At 38.9% G+C, this 24182-nt stretch overlaps 1 protein-coding gene across 16 annotated transcripts in view; it reads left to right on the top strand.

The window, feature by feature from the left end:
- Positions 1-24182, top strand: part of CPEB3 (cytoplasmic polyadenylation element binding protein 3) — a 193781-nt gene that overhangs the window by 4520 nt on the left and 165079 nt on the right. For 6 of the 16 annotated variants that reach the window (XM_082721955.1, XM_082721950.1, XM_082721961.1 and 3 more), the window contains exon 2: positions 5969-6081. The exons of 5 other annotated variants lie outside the window; for them this stretch is intronic. Coding sequence is in view for 4 of the 11 variants with exons in the window: in XM_082721954.1 (XP_082578080.1) it covers positions 6074-6077 (4 nt within the window). In the remaining 7 variants the exon portion in view is untranslated. The remainder of the gene's footprint in view (positions 1-5968; positions 6082-24182) is intronic. 5 more of the 16 variants (XM_082721954.1, XM_082721953.1, XM_082721948.1 and 2 more) reach the window with 1 other exon arrangement.

The following is a 24182-nucleotide window of genomic DNA, read 5'->3' as shown; positions in this document are numbered from 1 at the left end:
AGTCCATAGTGTTATGAGACATTATAACTAGGGATTCGACCTAGAGAAGGAAGTCAGGAAAGTTTCTCTCAGGAAGTGTCCATTATGCTGAAGCCTGAAGAAGCTCAAGAGTTAACTAGACAAGGGGAGCAGGAATGAGCATTCTAGACCGAAGAATAGCATGTGCAAATATCCCATGAAGGAAAGCCCTGTGATGAATAGGGGAGACTGAAACAAAAAGGGAACTTGCGGCAAGACTGGACCAAAAAAGGTCAATCAAGTGACAGACAATGAAGAACTTTGTAGGCCAATTTAAGGAATTTTGCCCTTATCCTAGAATCCTGCTGTGAGAAGTAGATTAGACATAGGAAATACATTCCATTCTCTAGGAAATGGGAAGTTACTTGTGGTTCCTAAACCTGGTGTGAGTCAGAGACTCACCCTGGAAATTCTGATGTGTGTGCCTTGTCATTGTGCCCAATTAGCTGTTTGTTTGTGTTTTTGTTTTTGTTTTAAACAAGTTCCCTAAGTGATTATTAGACCAGTTGTATCTCTGCGGAAATACCGTAGTAGTCAAGAGCTTGGGTTTGAGTCTTAGTATTACCACTCAGAAGCTCAGCAACTTTGGGCAGGTTATTAAATCCATTTAAGCCAAGTTTCCTCATCTTCAGGGAAAGAACTATAGAGTTTACTTCATTGGATTACTGGGAGGATTAAATTAGAAAATTCATTTAAATTGTTCAGTATAGTCCTGGACACATGGTTTAGAGCTCCATTAGTGTTAGCTTCTAATTATTACTCAAAGTTCTTGAATAAAGGTGAGAGTGATTTAGAGGGATTAACTCTGAAGTGGTATGCAGGATGGATTAGAAATAAAGATAAGTTAGATCTCAGTAACTTGGCCATGATCTGTAACTGTTTTCAAGTTTGCTTAGACACAGCTATTAATGCTTGAAGATCCTTAGATAGGCTAAGTAGTTCTTAAGTAGATAGGCTCCTCATCTCTAAAGAACTTTTATGGGGAGAGTTTGGTCTCCAGAGTACATTTTACTGGCTTAGGATCTGTAGGATTACTTTGAATTGACTTTGCTTAATTCTGGACAGAGGCTTCACTGGCCTTATAGAGGACAGTCTAAGACCTGTCTGTCTTTATTTGCTACTTAGAGAATAGACCTAACAGCTTATATCCACTCTAATGCAGTAGATATTTACAGAGGGTAAGTAATTTTTCATACTTAAAAAAAAAAAAAGGTGGTGGGTTGCTGGATAGCTCAGTTATTAAGGGGCTGCCTTCGGCTCAGGTCATGTCCTGGAGCCCTGTATGGGGCTCCCTGCTTGGTGGGAAGCCTGCTTCTCCCTCTCTCACACCCCTGCTTGTGTTGCCTCTCTCGCCGTGTCTCTCTCTGTCAAATAAATAAGTAAAATCTTAAAAAATATATTGACAGTTTTATATATTATCATTATCCAGTAACTTGCCTTCTCCTCCTCCTCATAAATATGGTAGAAGACCCATTATGTTTCATTATCCTTGCTTAAATTCCTTTCTCTGGATATGCAATGGTATGTCAAAGGTAGGCAAAAATCAGAAGACAACATGTCACATATTCCCTCTTGTATCTTGTTCCTGGAGCATCAGTTTATTAGAAAATGTACATACAAGGATTTTTTTTTTTCCTTTTCAAATAAACATGAATATCATAGAGTAGCAGTTCTCAGAATGTGGTCTAGCAGACCCCTAGGGCTCCTGGAGAACATTTCCAGGAGTATGTCAGGTCAAGATTATTTTCACAAAACTAAAACATTATTTGCCCTTTTCACTACATTGGCATTTACATTGATGGCACAAGCAATGATGGATGAAACTTCTAGTACCTTTGCACTATTAAAGGCATTGGCACTAAACTATACTAATGTTATATACTTTTCAGCACCATGCATATGCAGTAAAAGCAAAACAGAGGTTCACTTAAGAATGTTCTTGATTTGGGTGCCTGGGTGGCTCAGTTGTTAAGCATCCAACTCTTGATTTTTGGCTCAGGTCATGATCTCAGGGTTGTGAGATCAAGCCCCATGTTGGGCTCCACGCTGGGTATCGAGCCTGCTTAAGATTCTTTCTCTGCCCCTCTCCACCTCTTCAGCGTGCTGTGCTCTTTCTCTCTCTCTCTCAAAAAAAAAAAAAAAAAAAAAGATTGTTCTTGAGTAAGCAGTAAAAAAATACTTCATCAAATCTTGACCCTTACATACACACATTTTTAATATTCAGTGTGGTGAAATGGGAAACGTGTTCACATTTGCATCCAAATATGACAGTTGTCTCAGAGAAGCACATGCACATGATTTATGTACAAACAACTGGCTGCTCATGGCACACTACTTTTACCTGAAAGATTGCCAAAAAATTTAAATTTTTGTGCTGTAAAGGATACTGTTGAGAAAGTGAAAGGACATCCCACAGAGTGGGAAAGAAATTTTGGAAATCATGTGTCTGAAAGGGGATTTGTATCTAGAATATATGAAGATTTATTACAACTCTGTAGTAGGAAGGCAATTAACCCAATTAAAAAATGGACAAAGGATCTGAATAGACATTTCTCCAATGATACACAAATGGCCAGTAAGTACATGAAGAGATACTCACCAACATTAACCATCAGGGAGATGCAAATCAAAAAAGGACAAATGTTAGGAAGAATGTGAAGAAATTGGAACTCTAGTACACTGCTGTTGGGAAGGTAAAATGGAGCGGCCACTTTGGAAAATAGGTAGCTCCTCAGAAGGTAAAACATAAAGTTTCCAAATGACCTAGCAGTTCTACCTCCAAGTTATACCCAAGAGAAGTGAAAACATATCTACATAAAAACTGTAGATGAATAGTCATAAAAGCATTATTCATAATAGACAAAAAGTGGAGCAACCCAATGTGCATCAAATAATGAATGGAGAGATGAAATTTGGTATGTACATGCAATGGAATATTGTTCAACAACCAAAAAGAATGAAGTACTGATACGTGCTACAACATGGATGAACCTTGAAAGCATTACACTTAAGTGAAATAATTCCAAAGAGCACATGTTCTAGGATTCCATTTCATGAAATATTAAGAATAGGTAAGTGTGCAGAGATAGAAAATAGATTAATGGTTGCTTAGGGCTGTGGCAGACAGGGCTTTGGTTGTGGTGACAATTAAGGTGTGCAGAAGTTTCTTTTTGAGGAGATGAAATTGTTCTAAAATTGATTACAGTGAGAATTGCAACTCTGAGTGTACTAAGAGCCATTGAATTGTAGACTTTCAATGGATGAATTATATGGTGTTTTGAATTATATTTCTATAAAGCTGCTATTTAAAATAATACCAGGTAAGGGATGCCTGGGTGGCTCAGTTGGTTAAGCAGCTGCCTTCGGCTCAGGTCATTATCCCAGCGTCCTGGGATCGAGTCCCACATCGGGCTCCTTGCTCCGCAGGGAGCCTGCTTCTCCCTCTGCCTCTGCCTTCCACTCTGTCTGCCTGTGCTCGCTCTCGCTCGCTCTCTTTCTCTCTGACAAATAAATAAATAAAATCTTTAAAAAAAAAATTAAAAAAAAATAAAATAAAATAATACCAGGTAAGGCACCTGGCTGGTTCAGTTGTTGGAACAAGTGAATCTTGATCTTGGGGTTGTGAATGCAAGCTCATGTTGGGTGTACAGATTCCTTAAAAATAAAATCTTTAAAAATATTATAACACCAGAGAAGACCTTGAAATCCATTATTAGTAGACTATTTTAATAATGTATGACACACCTATATAATATGATATAACTGAGCTATTTAAACGAATGAGATATTTCTATACAAGCCGTAAGGAAAAGTTGCCAAAAATATAGTAGCCATCAGTTAGGATTTTTGTTGTTGTTATTCCATAGAAATCAACTAGCTAATTCAATCCCTTTAGGGGACATTTGTTAATGTCTGGAGACATTTTTGATTGTTACGCAGGGAAAGCTACTGGTGGGTAGAAACCAGCAGTGCTGCTAAAAATTCTGCAATGCACAGAACAGCCCCTCAGAACAAAGAATTATGTAGCTCAAAATGTCATTAGTGCTGGGGCACCTGACTGGCTCGGTTGGTGGAGTGTAGGACTCTTAATCTCAGGGTTGTGAGCCCCACATGGGGTGTAGAGCTTACTTAAAAAAAAGAAAGCCTTAAAAAAATTTATCAGTCGTGCTAAGGTTGAGAAATGCTGAACAACCAAAGGGCAATTCATTGGGAAGATATGGGTTAGTTCACAAAATTGGAGGTAAGGCAGAACCAGGCTAGAACCATGAAGTAGCAGCCACCCCAGAGAATATTGTTAGCAGGGACATTCCTCATGCTTAAATGGGTTCATCACTGGAATTCAGCATTGTTTTTATTCTACTCACAGTTCAGAATTTAAGGATGAGGCATCTAATCAGTCTTTCCTGTCACTTAGCTAAGAGTGGGCAGTATACCTTGAATGAATGAAGGCAGTTCCTCAGAAGGAAGTACATTCATAGCAAGTATTTATTGACTATATGTTTATGTTTCAGGTTTTATTTAGGTACTGGGGATAGAGTACAGCAAAAAAGATGAAAAGACCCTTTTGGAACCTATATTAATAAGACACTAAATCATGGCAAATCTTTTATTAATAACTAAAGGTAGGATAGTTGCCAAACCAAAACCAGTAAACACTAAGTACATATGAAGTGAAAAAGGCAGGTAGCTGATAGTATGTGTGTATGCAAATACACACACACACACATATATATGTATATATAATCCCATTTACTTGTTTTATTATATTTTATTTTATTTTAACTTCAGGATGTAAATGTACAAAGATTTGTGGAAGGATATATAGGAAATTGTTTTTTAAAAAATATTACCTCCATCCTCCTCTCTCTTTCTCTCTCTGCCTGCCTCTCTGCCTACTTATGATCTCTATCTGTCAAATAAACAAATAAAATCTTTTAAAAAAAAAAAAAAGGGGGGGTGCCTGGGTGGCTCAGTGGGTTAAAGCCTCTGCCTTCGGCTCAGGTCATGATCCCAGGACCCTGGGATCGAGCCCCGCATCGGGCTGTCTGCTCCGCGGAGAGCCTGCTTCCTCCTCTCTCTCTCTCTCTCTGCCTGCCTCTCTGCCTACTTATGATCTCTGTCAAATAAATAAATAAAATCTTTAAAAAAAATAAATAAAAATAAAAAATAAAAAATATTACCTCCAGGGGCGCCTGGGTGGCTCAGTGGGTTAAGCCTCTGCCTTCAGCTCAGGTCATGATCTCAGGGTCCTGGGATCAAGCCCTGCATTGGGCTCTCTGCTGATCAGGGAGCCTCTGTTTCCCCCCTCCTCTCTCTCGGCCTGTCTCTCTTCCTACTTGTGACCTCTGTCTATCGAATAAATAAATAAAATCTTTAAAAAAAAATAAAAAATATTACATCCAGATGCTAAGACTGAATATGGGGAGAAGAGCATACTTTTCATTTGATTACCTCATAATGTTTTCATTTCACCATGAGCATGTATTTTATAGTTAAAATTTTTTTCATTTATTAGATTAAAAAGTAACAGAAGAAATCCTTGGTGCAAGTGAAGGATGATTAAAAATGTTTAAAAAGTCACAGTATTGGGGTGTTTTGCTTATTATGGAAAGAACTGAAAGGAAGAAAGAACATCTGACTGGAATGTATGGCCTGTCATCATTTAGCAAATATTTGTTGAACACCTAGCTGCCTTAAATCTTTTTTGGAAAAGATGGAGTAAAAATAAACTAAATATCAAGAAGCAGCCATGTGTGAGATACTCTGTGAAGTGCTATATCTGGGACAGGATTGAAATTTGGAACAGATCTGACAACTGCCCTCACTGGTGCTTCTTGGCATCTATTTGTTGAATACCAGATATGCGGCATGCACTGAACCCTCTACACACATTACTTCAAATCCTAACAACAACCTTACCAGAGAGGTATCTATGTCTCCCGTTTTACAGATGAGAACACTGAAAACTGGGAAGATGAAGTCATAGCAGATAAGTGGCATAGCTGACTTCACATTCACGTATGAAGACGTATCTGACTTCACTGGAGAACAGTGTATGAGTATGTGAGTAGTTAAATAACAAGTAAAAAAGAAAACAATTTATTACAAGAGCAGTCACAGGACTAGCCTTGATTAATTTTTGAAGAATTTTATTAGATAAGTATTCCAGGAGCTCAGAGAAGGAAAAAGAGATTGCTGCATACTGGTGGTCTGGGCAGGCTTCCTAATTGGGGAAGTGGTTTTGTGTCTTGTGTCTTGTGTCTTGAAGGAGTATATAGATACATGAAGACAAAGAGTGTCAGCTTTTATGGAATGCCTGCTTCAGACTGGAAACTTCTCATCTAAACCCCATAGCCTCATTTAAGAGTTGAGAAAACAGAGGCCTTTTCTTACCTCCACCCCCTGCCAGGGACAGGCAATTAACAGGCATAGTAATTGGCTGTCTATTAGGTGCAAAGTGAAATTCACTGTTACAGCCAAACACTTACCTCTATTTTATAGCTTCTGTCTTGGGTAGGTTGAATTAATGATACAAGAGAAAGTATACATAATAAACTAATAAACCAGGATATACCCTTCTGGGAGAATAGATATTCAGCATATGTACTTTTCCTCTGCTTAGGGGGTTTGAAGCCTTTATGAGGGTGTTTTATCTAATTTGATTCTCTACAGCTGAAATCTCAACTTGGTAATTCTGAGGAAGGTCATCCATTCAGTCATTTGTTCAACATTTCTGGAGCTCCAACTTTGTACCAGACACTGTAGGAGATACTGGGGATACAAAGATATGAACCATACACGGTTACACTGTTCTGGTCATCAGGTTGCTTACAATTTCATGCAAGAGACATGTAGTTGTATTTATAATATATGGAAATGTGAACCAATCTTTTTGTATCTACTCTGAGAAACCCAGGAGTCTTCTTGAGTAATTTTTCTTCCTTAGCTCATCCTCCTAACTTTCAGTCAGTCACCAAAATGGTCCATTTATCTCCTAAGTATTTCTCAAATACAGTTTTTTCCTTTCTTCTTGCCTTCACCTCAGTCCACTTGACTGTCATCTCTTCCTTGAATTACTTAACAGCCTCAAAATGGCCTCCCCACATTTGCTTTCACCCCTCCCCAACTGATTTGAAAATTGGCTTTCCAGTCTGCTCTTTTCTTCCTTTGATTCTCCAGTAGACTGACCTTTTAAGAAATGTAGAACTAAAAAGGAAAAGAAATGTAGAACTGATTATGTTATCTGCTTAAAATCCTTCTGTGGCCCATTTAAATCCTGTTGAGAAAGAGCCAGTAAAAAGCATAAATTTAAATTTAGCCATTTTGGAGAAAAAGGGAATAGTTAATAAACTGTACCTCCAGAATCTAAACTTCATAAGGGCAGGGACAGGGACCAAGAAACCATACTGGTTTTGTTCAATACTATATCCTCAATATCTAGCACAGAGGCTGGCCAATGGCAGGTGTTCAGTAAATGTTTATTGAAGTAAAAAACAAAACAAAACAAAACAAAACAAAACCCACCTCTTCTGGGGTGCCTGGGTGGCTCAGTGGGTTAAATGTACTACTCTTGGTTTCAGCTTAGGTCAGGATCTCAGGATCATGAGACGGAACCTCATGATCGACTCTGTACTCAGTGTGGAGTCTGCTCAAGATTCTCTTTCCATCTCTCTCCCTGTCTCCCACCCCCCCCACTTACAGGGGGTGGGTGTGCACATGCATGCACTGTCTCCCAAAAAATAAAGGACACTTCTAAGGCTATAGTGAACCCTGTAATATTTTATTGGAATTGGAGGCATTGATACAAACTCATGATTCTGTAGATATAAACACAGATGTATGCATAAATATGCGTTTTAGCTCTGTTGAGAGAACCTAAAATGATGACACCCCAGTGAATATATCAAGTGGTATCTCAAACCAGGCTCTTTCTAGAGAAATTATCTCTTTGCTAATTCCAAATCGGGGCAGGAAAAGTACATGAGCTGGAACATCTGCAGTGCCAGAAAGTAGGGATGGCTCAAAGAAAAGACCTGGCAGTCAACCTGAAGGGATTCCAATGAGACAGGAGACATTTTGAGTAACAAAATAATAATAGTAATGAATTACAACTCCTGGAATAAAATATGAATTCATGAGTTATTGTTGATAAAAAATAAATGAATAAATCAGGAGAGAAGGAAAAAAATCTTCCTTAGAGCAGCATTACAGCTAATGTAGATGAGTTGATGAAAAAAGCAGATCACCATTTGCAAATACCACAGAAATAATTGATGCGGGTAAGAATCATTAATGGATGTGAAAATTATTAGATAATGTATGTTGAGAAACAGAATATTCAATAGAAAATATCTTCCCAAAGACGGGATGCTTGGATGGCTCAGTTGGTTAAATGTCCGACTCTTGATTTCAGCTCATGTTGTGATCTCATGGGTTGTGATCTCACAGGTCATGATCTCATGGATCATGAGATCAAGCCCTGCAACAGACTCTTAGCTCAGTGGGGAGTCTGCTTGAAGATTCTCTTCCTCCGTCCCTCCCCTGACTCTCTCTTGAAGAAGTAAATCTTAAAAAAAAAAAACCCCAAACTTCCCAAAGATAGTTACGTAAAAAGTGAATAGTTTTACAGTGAAGAAATCTGACAGACACTATCATGTTCACTCTGAAATGATGCACCGAGAAGGACACAACATCACTTTTGTGGTATTATTGCCAAAAATATATAACCTGAATTTGATCATGAGGAAACATTAGACAAACGATAATTGAGGTACATTTTACCTAATAACTGGCCAGTGCTATTCAAAAGAGTCAAGGCCATGAAAGATAAACACTGAGGACTATCCCATATTAAAGGAAACTAAGGAGACATGACAATGAAAGCAATGCATGATTCTGGATTGGAATCTTAAAAGGGATATTAGTGGAGCAGTTGGTAAAATAAGGTCTGTAAATTAGGTAGTAAGTATTGAATCAATTGATTTTGATGACCCTACTGTGGTCATTTAAGTTGTTAACATTTGGAGAATGTGGTTGAAAAGTACAGGGAGATTCTTTTTTATAATTTTCCAATTCTGAACTTATCTCCAAATGAAAAGATTTTTTAAAAAGCAAAATAAAATCCTACTTCTAATGGCTTTATAATGCCCTTGCTTGCTTACCAGTTTCCTTACTTACAAGCTCCAGAATGTGGCTACCGGCTTTCTTCTTTAATTCCCTGGGCACACTGTGCTACCTCCTCTCCAGAGCCTTAAGGTAGCCAGAAGTATGCCATTCTCTTTGCATAGAACAATCTTCCTTTGAACTTTATCCTTTTGTTCTTTAAGGCTCATTTTGCTTACTTTAGAAAACATTCTGACCTCTTAATCCAGATCCTGACATCATACGGTTTCGTACATCTGGTACTTCTTCAAGCATTTTTATCACAATTTCTACGAAATTATTTATCATGATATTGACTAAGACCTTACTCACTGGAAATTAGTGTTTATAAGAGTTGGAAGGATTGTGTCTTCTTGCCCAAAGTTATTTCCCTAAAGCCTTATACAGGCTTTCAATGACTATTTGAGGAATTAATGCAAGGCATGCAGTGGAGCATTACTCTAATCTCTGTAACAACTTGGGTGACGGATGCCTGGGTGGCTCGTTGGTTAAATGCCTGCCTTTGGCCCAGGTCATGATCCCAGGGTCTTGGGATCAAGTCCCACATCAGGCTCCCTCTGCCTGCTGAACTCCCTGCTTGTACTCTCTCTCTCTCTGACAGATTAAAAAGAAAAAAAGAAAAAACTTGGGTGACATTGAACATAGGAGACATTTTAGGTTTGAGGAGATGAAGGTGCAGACCTGAATTGGTGGCAATGACAGAAGAGGATAGAGGAGTCTTATCCCAGAAGGGGCCATATGACTTGAGAGAAGAGAAGGAAGAGTAAAAAATGGCTCAGGTTTAATCATCAGTTGCATAAAGGTGCACAGTTGAAATGGCACTTGAGTCACTTTTCCAGCAGTATTTTTTTATTTTTTTTAAAGATTTTATTTATTTGACAGATAGAGATCACAAGTAGACAGAGAGGCAGGCAGAGAGAGAGAGAGGAGGAAGCAGGCTCCCTGCTGAGCAGAGAGCCCGATGCGGGGCTCGATCCCAGGACCCTGGGATCATGACCTGAGCTGAAGGCAGAGGCTTTAACCCACTGAGCCACCCAGGCGCCCCTCCAGCAGTATTTTTTTAAAAAGTGTGTTCCTGAATATTTGAACATGAAGTCTGTTTATTTTTAATAAAATGCAGTATGCTTATTGTAAGATACTATGTTACATAGTAAAACTAAATGTTTTAGTGAAAATACTAATTAGCATACTAGTTAGTATATTTGATATCCTAAATTTTACTAGAGTATTTTAATTAAAATGCTGTATACCCATAGTAAAATACCATGCACCATGATGAACCTTAAACGGTAAAACTGACTCTATGAGAATACCTAAATACCCCTCTGTAGTGGCTGCCATGATGCTTCAACTAGATCCTCTCTTCTCGCTAAAGTGCTCATCCCGTAGCTGATGGAGATACTGGCTCCTGATGGTGGAATGTGAAGCTTTGTTTTTACTGGCCACTGCTTTAGCCTCACTTCAGGTTATGTTCCCGGGAGCCTATAGTCAGTGACTGGCTGATTTAAGATGCAAAGATTTAGCTTCCTTGCCTTATTTGAGGCAAGCCTGAGGGCCATTTCAGCTCCAGAGCTCATCACAAGATCAGCTGAGTACTCAGTTGTAACCACCTTTAGGAGGGGGGAGTGTCAATATAACTCTTGACTTTTCCTGCCTTCTTCATTTCATTGTAAATGTACTTGCCAGTTGTGTCCTATATGCAATAAAACATTTGCGTGCAAAACTTAGTCTCAGAAACTGCTTCCAAGGAAGTCAACGTATGACATGGTCTAATCTGACTACCCTCTAAAGGCTGTGATCACTGGAACCTGTGTGTGTGTGTGTGTGTGTGTGTGTGTGTATTCCACACCAACAAACAACTTTAAAAAAAATCGTAAGATATATACCAAAAAAGTGCCCAAAGTAAATGTACAACTTGATGAATTTTCAAAACTTGGCAGTAGTTTTTTTAAAGATTTTATTTATTTACTTGAGACAGAGAGGGAGAGTGCATGAACCACGGGGTGCGGGGTTTGGGGCAGAAGGAGAGGAAGAAGCAGGCCTCCCACCAAGCAGGGAGCCCGACCCGGGCCTGAATCCCAGGACCCTGAGATCATGATCTGAGCTGAAGGCAGACTTTTAACTGACTGAGCCATCCTGGAGCCCCTCTGCAGTACTTTTGTGAAAGAGAACAAGGAACTGATTTTGGACAATGTGAGAACCACTTATATGTACAACTTCCTGATGGTGGAAATTTTCAGAGAGAGGGGTGTATGACCAAGGGAAGTTGGAAGTTTCTCAGATTTTAAAAGAGTAGTTATCTTTTGGTTGACTGTGGTGCACTTTGAAGCGAGAGGAGCATTCTAAGTCTATAAAAATTGAGGTGAAAAGGGGAAAATAATGTGATGAGGAACCAGCAGAGATACTGTGAATCTTTTCACTAGGAAGAGAAAGAAAAAGATCTTCCCGAAAGTCAAATAGCTATAAATCAAAAATGTCAAAATATTGCTAAAAATTTGAGTAACCAAGATTTTCCTGTGAATCAAACTTAATACTATTTATAGCTCAACCTAAGCTCTTTATCCTACTGTTTTGATTTTAAGGTAGAATTTCAAGAATCCATCCATGATTTTGATCCTCACTGATAAACATAGCTTTTCACTGAGGGTGTTCAGTTCACTTCTGTCTCTACCACCACCACCTTCATCTTTTCTGGCCTGGATGATACAATAGCTGGCCTTCTAGTCAACTCTGCTTCCACTCTTACCCCAACTACAGTCTGTTCTCCACAGAGAACCACAATGGTCTTTTGAAAGCTTAAAGCAGACCATGTCACTGTTTTGCTTAAGGCTCTCCAGGGGATTCCATCACACAGAAAAAAATCCAAAATCTTAACTTAGCCTAAAAGGCTCTACACGATTTGGTTCCTGCCTACCTTCCAGATCTCATCTTGTACCAATTTCCTCATTGTTTACTTGCTCTCTAGCTACAGTAGATTAAGTGTTCCTCTAAAATGGGTCAGAAAGCTAAGGCGGGACCAAATTTTGCCAGAAGCCTATTTTTATACTGCCAGAGGACTAAGAGTGATTTTTACATTTCTATAGGATTGTAAAACAACTACAACAACAAGAACAAAAACAGTTATATTCAAGAGAACTTATGTGACTTGCAAAGCCTATAATACTGACTATGTGACTCTTTTACAGAAAAAGTGTGCCAACCTCTGCTCTAAAGGCTTATTCTTCCTCTGTTAGGATCTGTTCATTAGCTGTTCCCTTTGCATCCTGCACACTAGTCTTTGCATGGATGGATCCTTTAATTCAGGAGTGAGCTTAATTCAGGTGTCATTAGATCTTTAATGATCACCTAATCTACCCTACCAGATTCTCCCAGTCACATCACTCTTTTGTTCTTTGTAGCACTTACATTTATCTGGTACTTTCTTATTATATTTATTTTTCCAACAACCATTCCTCCCTCCCCCACATGTAGGAAGAACTTTTTTTTTCTTGTTTATTACTTTTGAGTGTTCTTGATCTTGAATTTGGGTGGAAGAGAGCAATAGTGAATGTTGGGAGCCTGTTGCATAGTAGGTGCTCAATAAATGTTGAATAAAGGAATTTGCAGGTTATTTCAGTAAATGAAATTTAGGGTTTGTGCTTTCTTTTTGTTCTCTCTTTTGTAGGGAGGACCTACCGTGCAAATAGCAATGTAGAGCCACTTTATAAAGAAGAGGCAGGGGCACCTGTCTGGCTTAGTTGGAAGGGCATGTGACTCTTGATCTTGGCATCTTGAGTTCAAGCCCACATTGGGTGTAGAGATCACATAAATAAATAAATTTTTAAAAATGAAAAGGAGAGGTGAAACAATGTCTCTCCCTTAAGAGAGCAGATATACTTCTTTTTTCCCCTTCTCTCCTCTCCCCGGGAGAAACCATTTCTAGAAGAGTGGGATGTTTCAAAGAGATGTCTCAAGAACTTATTTAAAAAAAAAAAAAAGAGGGAAAATCTTTCTTCCTTTCATATTTTTCTTTTGAGAGAGGAGTCTTTCAGAATAATAACACTAATTGAGCTCTCATTCTCTAAGAAACTCTCAGGCTTTTTGGTGCAGATGGATTTAAAACGCCAGGCCTGGACTAAAAGAAAAACCAAGAATGCTCTGAATAGGGCTTGTTCTCAGTGATCAGATATAGAGGAGAAAGATAAACAACCACAGGTCCCAGATTTTTCTGGAGTTTATTAAAGATTGTCAAACAACATATTTTTACTTTTGTTTGGAAAATATATGGTCACTAAAGTAAGAAAGAGTGGGAAGCAGAAGCCTAATGGAAGGAAGAAAATGTGGGCACTGTTGTAAGTCCTCTGGGTTGTGCTTGGGCGTGGCAGGAGGTAAGGGATGAGAGTTAGGCTTTAGAGCTTGAGTTTTGGAGTCAAAATAGACCTGAGCTTATTCACTCACAAGTTACATCACCTTGGGCAAATTATTTAGCATTTCTAAGCCCTGGTTTCCTTAGTGAAAAATGAGAATGATAGCTTCTGTCTCTTTAGAGTTATTATGAGGATTAACTGATAAGGCATATAAAAGGCTTAACTAGATGCCTACATAGACTAAGTGATCAGTTAGTATGAATATCATTATCATTGTCATCAGCAGATGATGAAGAAATTCTCTCAATCCACTGATTTTGAAGCTAATAATAAAATCTATGTCCTGTGGCACTTTAAGGATATGTCCCACTGCACTCTGCTACCATAGTAGGGAACAGGATATAGAAAGAGGTAGGATAAGGAACGTCTGGATAGCAAGATCATTGTTGCTCTAAGAAGCATGGGCTTAACATAGGTCATTTGACTTCCAATGTTAAGTAGAAAGGAGACAAGGAAATCTATACTTGAATGTCCACCTTCCAGATAAATATATCTGCCTGTCAGTATTAGCTTTGGATTTCATACATTGACCTTTACTGCTTTATAGTTTATTAAAGATACCCTCATACACGCTAATATAATTCTGATGTAGGTCGGGCAGCTGTTATTATAATCTCTATTTTATTCTAGAGGAAACAAAGACTGAGAAATTGAGAACATGGGTTTTAGAATCATATTGGAGGGTTTAAATCTTGGCTTCTCCACTTACCAACAGTGTGATATAGGGTAAGTTATCTGGACTTCTCAGAGCCTCAATATTTTCATCTGTGAAATGGGGATAATGAAGGTACATAACCTCTCAGGGTTGTGTGCAGTTATTCATCATGTAAATAAAGTGCATGACAAAGTAAATAGTATGTACTTAATAAATATTTGTTTTTGTTATCTCCCAGGGCCAGGCAGCTAATAAGTGGTAATGCTTATATCTAAATTCAGATTATTGCATTTCATATTCAATGTCCTTTCTACATACCACCTCCCATAATACTAATAATGTTGATTCCCTGCCACTGTGATGTATGATCCATTAACATTAGGGCAGGTGACCCAATTTGTTTTTCCCAAAGTGATAAGAGATCCATCTAAAGTATTCCTCTTGGTACAGTTGGCATGCATATCTCAGTTTCCTCAATGAGAGAACAGTTATGGCCTCAGGACAGAGCTACACCAAAAAGCTCTGGATTTTGGTTCAGCTGTTTGTAGCAAAGTGTTGAAAATCCTGGTCTGCCACATGAGAAGACAGAGAAAGCCTGCATTAAACTGAACCAATGGGAGACTTGTGGGGTAATTGAAAAAGTGTGTTACCTAGTGAGTTGGAAGACCTGAATTCTAATCCTAGATTTACTACTTATTAACTATATTTTCAAACATCCTTGAACCTGGGTTTCCACATCTTTATTTTTTATTTTTTTAGCTTTATTTAGGCATAATTGACATCCACATCTTTAAAGTGGGGATCCCAGCAGTTATCCTTGTGACTGTTACCTGTTCATATAGTCCCTTTGTGGAAATTGGGAAAAGGTGCCTTTTTCCCCAAGTAGATACAGCTCTCCATTAAGGTTCATGAGCTTGATGAGCAGAACATGTGTTAGATTTCATTCTCCACTAGCCTTAGGGGCTAGCCTTCTGGTGCATTGCATAATCTGCTTAAGTGAATGTGAGGGCCCTATGCTGTCTATCCACTGCACAGGGCTATTCAACATCAAGTGAGATAATAAAAGTGAAAGAGTTTGGTAAAGGCTGATCTCTGTGAATGTAAGGCCCTGATATTACACAAACACCATTTGATTTCAAATACTAGGACCTAAGGGCTACCTGGGTAGACATACTGACCGTTGCTCTTCCTTTTGTTCTGATGATTCCTCTGGTACCTAACTTCTACAGCACCTATAAATTACAGGCTGTTAAAGCAGATTATGGCAAAGAAAGGTTCTCTCCATCACTTTCAGGCCTGGACCAGTCTTGCTCTTAAGATCCTTGAAGACTAAACTCAGTTCTTTTGATGATTCATTCTCTCGAAGACATGTTGTTTTTAGAACACTCTGGAATGGGATTGGGTCTTGCCCATGGGTGGAATTTGGAATCCTTTGGTTAGAGCTTATCTCTGGTTTTCAGGCAAAGGTCATTGTATAAAAGCTTTGTATCAATGGGAGAAAGAAAAGTTGCTGAGCCACAGTTTTCCCTCTTTTCATACCTTTGAAGCCCAAGCTGTGTCGTAGGCTGTATGGATCAAGTAGGACAAGAGGATCTGTTTGTATGAGTCACAAGTGAAAAGACAGCTTTAGAATTAGACAAACCTGAAATTGGGTCCTAGATCTGGCATTTACTAGTTTTGTAACTTGGACAAGTAATTATCTTTCTAAGTTTCCATTTTGTCATCTGGAATTAAGGATGGTAACAGTATTTATCTCATGGGTTTTTTACATGGATTAAATGAACTAATATGTGGAAAGCACTTGGCATTTTGTCTAGCGCACAGTATGTGTTCCAGAAACGTTAGCTTTGATTAGTGAGCTCTCTGCAAAATACTCTGCCAAACTTTGTTGTGCCTTCCCAAGAAGCTTAGAGAAAAGATAAATAGAAATGCAAAGCAATAAATGCATGATACAGATAGATGCTATTGTTAGGAACTGATGTTTGAAGGAGGCTCTGAAGAAAGGTGAGATTAGGATAAGAAGAAAGGATGAGGAGGGCATTCCATATGGGATCACTAACATTGGCAAGCTTCAGACCCTGAGTACACCAACTTGCCTGGAGAAGTAGGGATAATATTGTCTGGGAACATGGGTTAGGATTAGAAGGGTAGAGCCTTAAATATTAAGGTAAGTGGTTGACTCTTGTCTATAGATAATGATAAATGACACAATGAGCCTTGTGTATGGAAATGTCTAGTAGGTAGTTGGAAAGCTCTTAGGAAAATGTTCATAGCCACAGCTAAAACTTTGGGAATAGAAGTTGAAACTGTGGAAGCTGGTGATACCTCTCAAGCCAGCTCCCTGAGTAGTGCCTGTTGATTCCAATTTAGTGAGGGCAGCTTTCGAATAGCATTTAAAATGAAATGGTAAAGGGCGCCTGGGTGGCTCAGTTGGTTAAGCAACTGCCTTCGGCTCAGGTCACCATCCTGGAGTCCCCAGATCGAATCCCACATCAGGCTCCCAGCTCCATGGGGAGTCTGCTTCTCCCTCTGACCTTCTCGCCTCTCATGCTCTCTCTCACTGTCTCTCTCTCAAATAAATAAATAAAATCTTTAAAAAAAAAATGAAATGGTAAAACTGTCAGGAGATTTGAAGACAACTTAAAATGTTAACTGGGTAGAGTTTGCTTCTCTGAAGTCTTCTGAAAAAACACATGGTCTCTCAGAATAATTTTTTAATGGAAATTTAAAATATAAAGCGGAATTAGTATAAGGGAAGAAAAATGACCCATTTAAAAATGCTTAACTGTATTTTCTGAAATTATTCTGCGATTTTTCCATTCTTGAGAAGGTTCTTATGACTGAGTTACATGATTAGAGTAGGAAAATAATAAGATCTAGTAAAGGGAGGTATGCTTTATCAAATCAGCAAATTTATTTATTTTTTAAGATTTTAATTACTTGAGAGAGTGAACAAGAGAGAGAGAGCATAAGCAGGGGCTAGAGGGAGAGGGAGAAGCAGACTCCCAGCTTAGCAGGGAGCCCAACATGGCTCATCCCAGGACCCTGAGATCAGGACCTGAGCCAAAGGCAGACTTAGCCAACTGAACCACCCAGACACCCCAGGACACTTTTTTTAAGAGTACAAATTTAGGAACTCTATAAGTTCACAAATTTTTATTTTAAAGATTTTATTTTTAAGTAATCTCTACATCTAATATGGGGCTTGAACTTAAAACCCCAAGGTCAAGGGTCACATGCTTTCCTGACTAAGCTAGCCAAGCACATTAAGTTCACAAATTTTTGATGTGTAAAACTTTTTATATAAAAATATCTGGGCCACTGTGCATTATTTAGGTCCAAGATGAATACATAAAATATATATGGATATTTTAAAATTGAGGTATAAATGACATAGATGTTTATATTAGTTTCAGGTGTACAACGTGATCAATATTTGTATATATTGCAAAATGATCACCACAATAAGTTAACATCTATTACCATACATAGTTACAATTTTTTTTTTTTTTAAGATTTTATTTATTTATTTGAGAGAGAGACAGTGAGAGAGAACATGAGCGAGGAGAAGGTCAGAGGGAGAAGCAGACACCCCATGGAGCTGGGAGCCTGATGTGGGACTCGATCCCGGGACTCCAGGATCATGACCTGAGCCGAAGGCAGTCGTCCAACCAACTGAGCCACCCAAGCGCCCCCATAGTTACAATTTTTTAAAAAGATTTTTATTTATTTATTTGGCAGAGAGAGAGAGAGAGATCACAAGTAGGCAGAGAGGCAGACAGAGACAGAGGGAAGCAGGCTCCCTGCTGAGCAGAGAGCCTGATGCGGTTCCATCCCAGGACCCTGAGCTTATGACCTGAGCAGAAGGCAGAGGCTTAACCCACTGAACCACCCAGGCGCCCCTACAATTTTTTTTTCTTGTGATAAAAACTTTTAATGTCTATTCTCTTAGCTTCCAAATATGCAATACAGTATTATTAACTATAGTCACCATGTTGTACATTACAGCCCCAGGACTTATTTTATAACTAGAAATTTGTACCTTCATGAATATTTGGTTTTTAAAATTAATTACTGGGGTGCTTTGGTGGTTCAGTTGGTTAAGCATCTGCCTTTGGCTCAGGTCATGTTCCCAGGGTCCTGGTATTGAGCCCCACATTGGGCTCCTTGCTCAGTGGGGAGCCTGCTTCCCCTTCTCCCTCTACCTGTAGCTCCTCCTGCTTCTGCTCTCTTTGTCAAATAAATAAAATCTTTAAAAAAATAAAAAATTTTAAAAAATAAGATTAATTACAATTGAAGTCTAGAAACATAGAAAACATAGATAAGTGTGTTCATATTTTTTCATTATTTTCATATTTTATGGAATACACACATATACACATTGGCATGTCATTTGAAATGGAATCTCCAGTTAATGTATGTGCCTATAAGTATACAAACTTATCTGTAGTATCTCCTTATCACATGAAGGTATGATGAAGAATGACAGAAGTACTGAATATATTAGGATGTTGAAAAGAGACTTAATTTTATTTGGCATATCAAAAGAATAGATACTTTTTTACATTAGGTTGTTATCAGTACAGTAACTATATTATTCTTTGTTATATACACTAATCATGCATCATTTTCATATTAAAAGTTAATGCCTGCAGTAACTGTAAACTGCTACAACCTTTTATTTATTTATTTTTAAAATATTTAATTAATTTATTTGCGAGAGAGAGAGAGAACACACGCGTACTTGTGTGCAGGGGCAGGGCAGAAGGAGAGGGAGAAGCAGACTCCCCACTGAGCAAGGAGCCTGATGCTGGATTTGATCCCTATCTCAGGACCCTGGGATCAAGATCTGAGCCAACGGCAGAAGGCTTAACCAACTGAGCCACTCAGGTGCCCTTGCTGTAACCTTTTAAAAACAATTTGTATCTAATTTGTGTTAATATGTATCTAAGGCCTTAAAGTTATGCCTTTCAACCAAGTAACTTTTTCTTTAAAATATGGCTTAAAGAAAATTCAGTTTGGAAAATAGTGAAAATGTGTAAACAAATTAAACGTCCTGTGATAGGAGATTAATGTCCTGTGATAGGATTAATTCCACCAAATTTTAGTGTGGAATATTTTCATTAAACATTAACTACAGGGGCACCTGGGTGACTCAGTAGGTTAAAGCCACTGCCTTCAGCTCAGGTCATGATCTCAGGGTCCTGGAATCGAGCTCTGCATCGGGCTCTCTGCTCAGTAGGGAGCCTGCTTCCTCCTCTCTCTCTCTGCCTGTCTCTCTGCCTACTTGTGATCTCTGTCAAATAAATAAATGAAATCTTTAAAAAAAAAAGATCTATAAACATTAACTACAGCATCAGTAAACATAATGTTTTTGATAGCAAAGAGAATTTCTCTTCACCTAACGTCAAAGAAGTGCTCTCAGCCTCTATAATTTAAGGTTAAAAACTTTTTCTTTGATTTGGTCAGCAAACTTTTATTTTATCTCTGAATTTCAGGCCCAGTGCCCGGGTTACAAAGATGAATACAGTCCTGATCCTGGAGCTTTTCTAGGAAAGATAGGTGTATAAACAGATCATTACACTAAAGTATCAAGAATACTGTAATAGAGGTATGTTTGTATTACCGGGGGATGTAAAGGAGGGAATGGATAATTCTGCTTACATAGCCAGGGATTTTGATGATTTGAACTGGGTTTTATTGGGTGTGTAACAGTAGCTTATTAAGAGATAGAAAGGTGGAGGTGCCTGGGTGGCTCAGTGGGTTAAGCCTCTGCCTCTGGCTCAGGTCATGATCTCAGGGTCTTGGGATCGAGCCCCGCATCAGGATCTCTTCTCAGCAGAGGGCCTGCTTCCCTCTCTCTCTCTGCCTGCTTCTCTGCCTACTTGTGATCTCTGTCAAATAAATAAATAAAATCTTAAAAAAAAAAAAGAGGTAGAAAGGTATTTCAGGGAGAAGTAGTATGTGCAGAGGCATACTGTACATGTTTGGTATGTGCAGTATGTACATGGTCCCTCCAGGGACCTGTAGTAGTTAGATATGGCTGGGAAGAAGAGAAGAAGAGTTAAATTTGTATTTTCTCCTCTTGGCAGGGGAAAAATAAAAGTTTTAGGAAGGGGCATACCATAGTAAAACTGTATTTGAGGGACGCCTGGGTGGCTCAGTGGGTTAAAGCCTCTGCTTTCGGCTCAGGTCATGGTCCCAGGGTCCTGGGATCGAGTCCCACATCAGGCTCTCTGCTTCCTCCTCTCTCTCTGCCTGCCTCTCTGCCTACTTGTGATCTCTGTCTGTCAAATAAATAAGTAAAATCTTTAAAAAAAAACTGTATTTGAATGATTACTTGGGCTTTAGTGTGGAGGCCACATTTTAAATTGTACTAGATGAGAGACATTAGGGTGTTACTACCATAGTCCAGTTGAAGTGTAAAACTGGCTGCAAATGAAGAGGAGGGGATGTCAGGCAGAAATTTAGGAGGCTGATTTAAGTTTGAGTTACCAACTGGACTTGACCCTCAATGAAAGAGAAGGGAGAAGACAAAACCATTTCCTGATTCCTACATTGAGTGACTAGATGGACGATAGTCCCATTACATAGGATAAAGATAAGTAGACCAGAAATAAAGGCAGAAGCACATGTGGGAAAAGAGGTGCTATAGGATCCTCAGACAGAGAAGTTGTTAGCTTAATAGTGGTTTAGAGCTTAGGAAAAAGATTTAATCTGGAAACCTAGATGGTAGTGAACTCAGTTTCCCAGGTCATGAATATAACATTGTTCAGGGAGAGTGTGGAATTAGGAGAACACTGGGGAAAGCCCTGTGTAGGAGCCAGGAGACCAAAGTAACTTCAAAAGAACCAAGAAAGCAGTGTCTTCAAAGAAAATAGAATAGCATTGTGTTAGTTTGCTACTGCTGTGTAACAAATTATCCCAAGCTTAATGTCTTAAAACAATACTCATTTATGACTTAACAGTTTTGGGGATCAGAAGTCTGATGCAGCATGACTGGGTTCTCTGTTTAGATTGTCAGATTTGCTTTCAAGCTCAGTCTTGTTGGCAGAATTGCAGTTATAGAACTAAGGTTCGTGTTGTCTTTCTAGCCTGGAATCTTGGAGGACCATCTTAGAATTCTGCTTACTGTAAGTGTTTTATGAAGGATAAATGGCAAACAAAATAAAATAAGAATTGAGAAGTGTTAGTTGGTCATTGATGACTTTAGTAAGATCAGCTCTTTTAGCAAGGATGGTAGGGGCAGAAACCGCATGCAGTTAAGTTTGGGAGTCAACTGGAAATGAAAATAGAACTAGGACCTAGAGGTTTCTTTCAAACTTCCTGTCTGGAATGAGAAGGAGAATGCTGGGAGTAATTGATGAACTAGGTCTCCAGGAAACTATGAACTCTAGACTATAGATAGAGTGATTAATTATGGACCTGTAGGGGAACTCAACTTCCTCTGAGATAGAAGGGAAAGAAGTATTGTAGGGTTTACAGATAAGTTTGTAAGGGGGACTTGCTGATAGGCAGCTGAAAAATTGAGGGCATTTCTGTCTAATAGCCTCAGTTTTCTCTTAACAGGTTGGAGGCAAGGTCAATAAAAAAACAGGTGAAGTTTTAGAATTGTGGCTTTGTGGCTAGGTGGCCTTTCATAAAATTATTGAATGAATGAATGAACTCAAAGCTTATGGAGAGGCAAGAAACATGAAGAACTTCAGGTGTTCTCCAGATTGCCCACCAAACCGCATTTGACTCATCTGGTTCCCTTTTTGTTCCCTTTCCTCTTGTTATGTTCTCAAACTTAGTCTGATCTAGAATTACTTAATAGGTCCTCACTTAGAGGATGTGGATTTCCTACTTGTAAATTGCCTTAGGTTTTAACAATCTTAAAAGCTTTCTAGGTTACCTAGGGGATACCTAATTTACCATAGATGACCACAATTATTTTTACTTCCTTAGATTGCGAGGTATTTGAAGTCAAGGGACTTTGGCTTTTTTCATCTTTGCATGTAACACAGGCTTGGCATTTAGAACCCCCCCCCCCCATTTATTTCTCTAGCTTCATGACCTAGACTTAGGGCTCCTCTTTTCACTTGGCCAGATTGTGCTATTTTTTCTCTTTATCATACAGAAGATAGTCAATCTTGTAAGCTTTATGTATGTAATACATATGTGTGTATGTATAGGTATGTATAAAGTAAGTAAATATATATGTAAGTTTTAGAAATTTAATGTAAATATAACAAAAATACAGAAAAGTACATAAATTAAGTGTTCAGTTTTTTGAAATTTCAAAGTAAATATACCTGTGTAATAGCATCCAGTTTAAGAAATAGAATATATCAACAGCATCCCTGCAGTCCCCTTTTATAAGTCCCCTGCCAATCATTATTTCTCTGCAGAGCTAACCACTATGGTGAATTCTAACCCATAAATTAGTTTTATTAGAACATTATATAAATCGAATCATATAGTATGTTCTCTGCGCTGTTGGGCTTCACTCACCATTGTATTCATGCAGTTCATCTATGTTGTTCTATACAGTAAGAATCTCTTGATTATCTTTGCCTTATGATATCCCATTATATGAATCTATCAGAAATTTACTTATCCATTTGATTGTGGATGGATATTTGGGTTGTTTCCAGGTGTGGACTATTTCTGATTAATGCTGCTTTGAATACATCTTTTGGTGAACACGTTTGCATTCTGATGGGTATATATCTAGATGCAGAATTGCTGGATCATCTGGAGTATGAATGTTGCTTTTTTTAAAATATTTTATTTATTTATTTGACAGACAGAGATCACAAGTAGGCAGACAGGCAGGCAGAGAGAGAGAGAGGAAGAAGAAGGCAGTCTGCCGAGCAGAGAGCCCAATGTGGTGCTCACTCCAGGACCCTGGGATCATGACCCGAGCCAAAGGCAGAGGCTTTAATCTACTGAGCCACCCAGGCACCCCTGAATGTTGCTTTATAAAAAAAATATTTATTTGGGGGTGCCCGGGTGGCTCAGTGGGTTAAAGCCTCTGCCTTCGGCTCAGGTCATGGTCCCAGAGTCCTGGGATGGAGCCCTGCATCAGGCTCTCTGCTCGGCAGGGAACCTGCTTCCTCCCCTCTCTCTGTCTGCCTTTCTGCCTACTTGTGACCTCTATCGGTCAAATAAATAAATAAAATCTTAAAAAAATCTATTTATTTGAACATTGGGGAAAGTATATGCTATGGTGAGTGCTGTGAAGTGTGTAAACCCGGCATTAGGGGTACAGACCTGTACCCCTAGGGCTAATAATACATTATATGTTAATTAAAAAAATAAAAGATTTTTAAAAACAATAAAAAAATATTTATTTGAGAGAGAGAGAGAGAGAGAGTGCATGCACACTTGTGCCTGCACAAGCAGGAGCAGGGAGGGGCCAGGGGAGAGGGAGAAAGAATATAAGCAAGAGCATGCCATGGGGGACGCCTGGGTGGCTCAGTTGGTTAAGCAGCTGCCTTTGGCTCAGGTCATGATCCCAGCGTCCTGGGATCGAGTCCCACATCGGGCTCCTTGCTCCGCAGGGAGCCTGCTTCTCCGTCTGACTCTGCCTTCCACTCTGTCTGCCTATGCTCGCTCTCGCTCACTCTCTCTGACAAATAAATAAAATCTTTAAAAAAAAAAAAAAGAGCATGCATGCCATGGGGCTTGATGCCACCACACCATGATAACGACCTAAGCCAGACTGGAGCCCAAACCAAGAGTGGGATGCTCAACTAACTGTACTACCCAGATGCCCCTGAATGTTTGCTTTAATAGATCCTGCTAAATAGTTTTGTAATGGGCTTGTATAATTGTATTATTCTTCCATCAGCAGTATTTGAGAATGAGGTGCTCCCACATCTTTGCTAATATATGTATTACCTGCCTTTTCCAGTTTAGCATTTTTGGTTTTATTTTGTATTTCTTTGATGATTAGT

Source organism: Mustela nivalis (assembly GCF_964662115.1).
Source record: "Mustela nivalis genome assembly, chromosome: 2".
NCBI classification, from domain to species: Eukaryota; Metazoa; Chordata; class Mammalia; order Carnivora; family Mustelidae; genus Mustela; species Mustela nivalis.
This window is presented reverse-complemented; position numbering and strand designations above follow the sequence as displayed.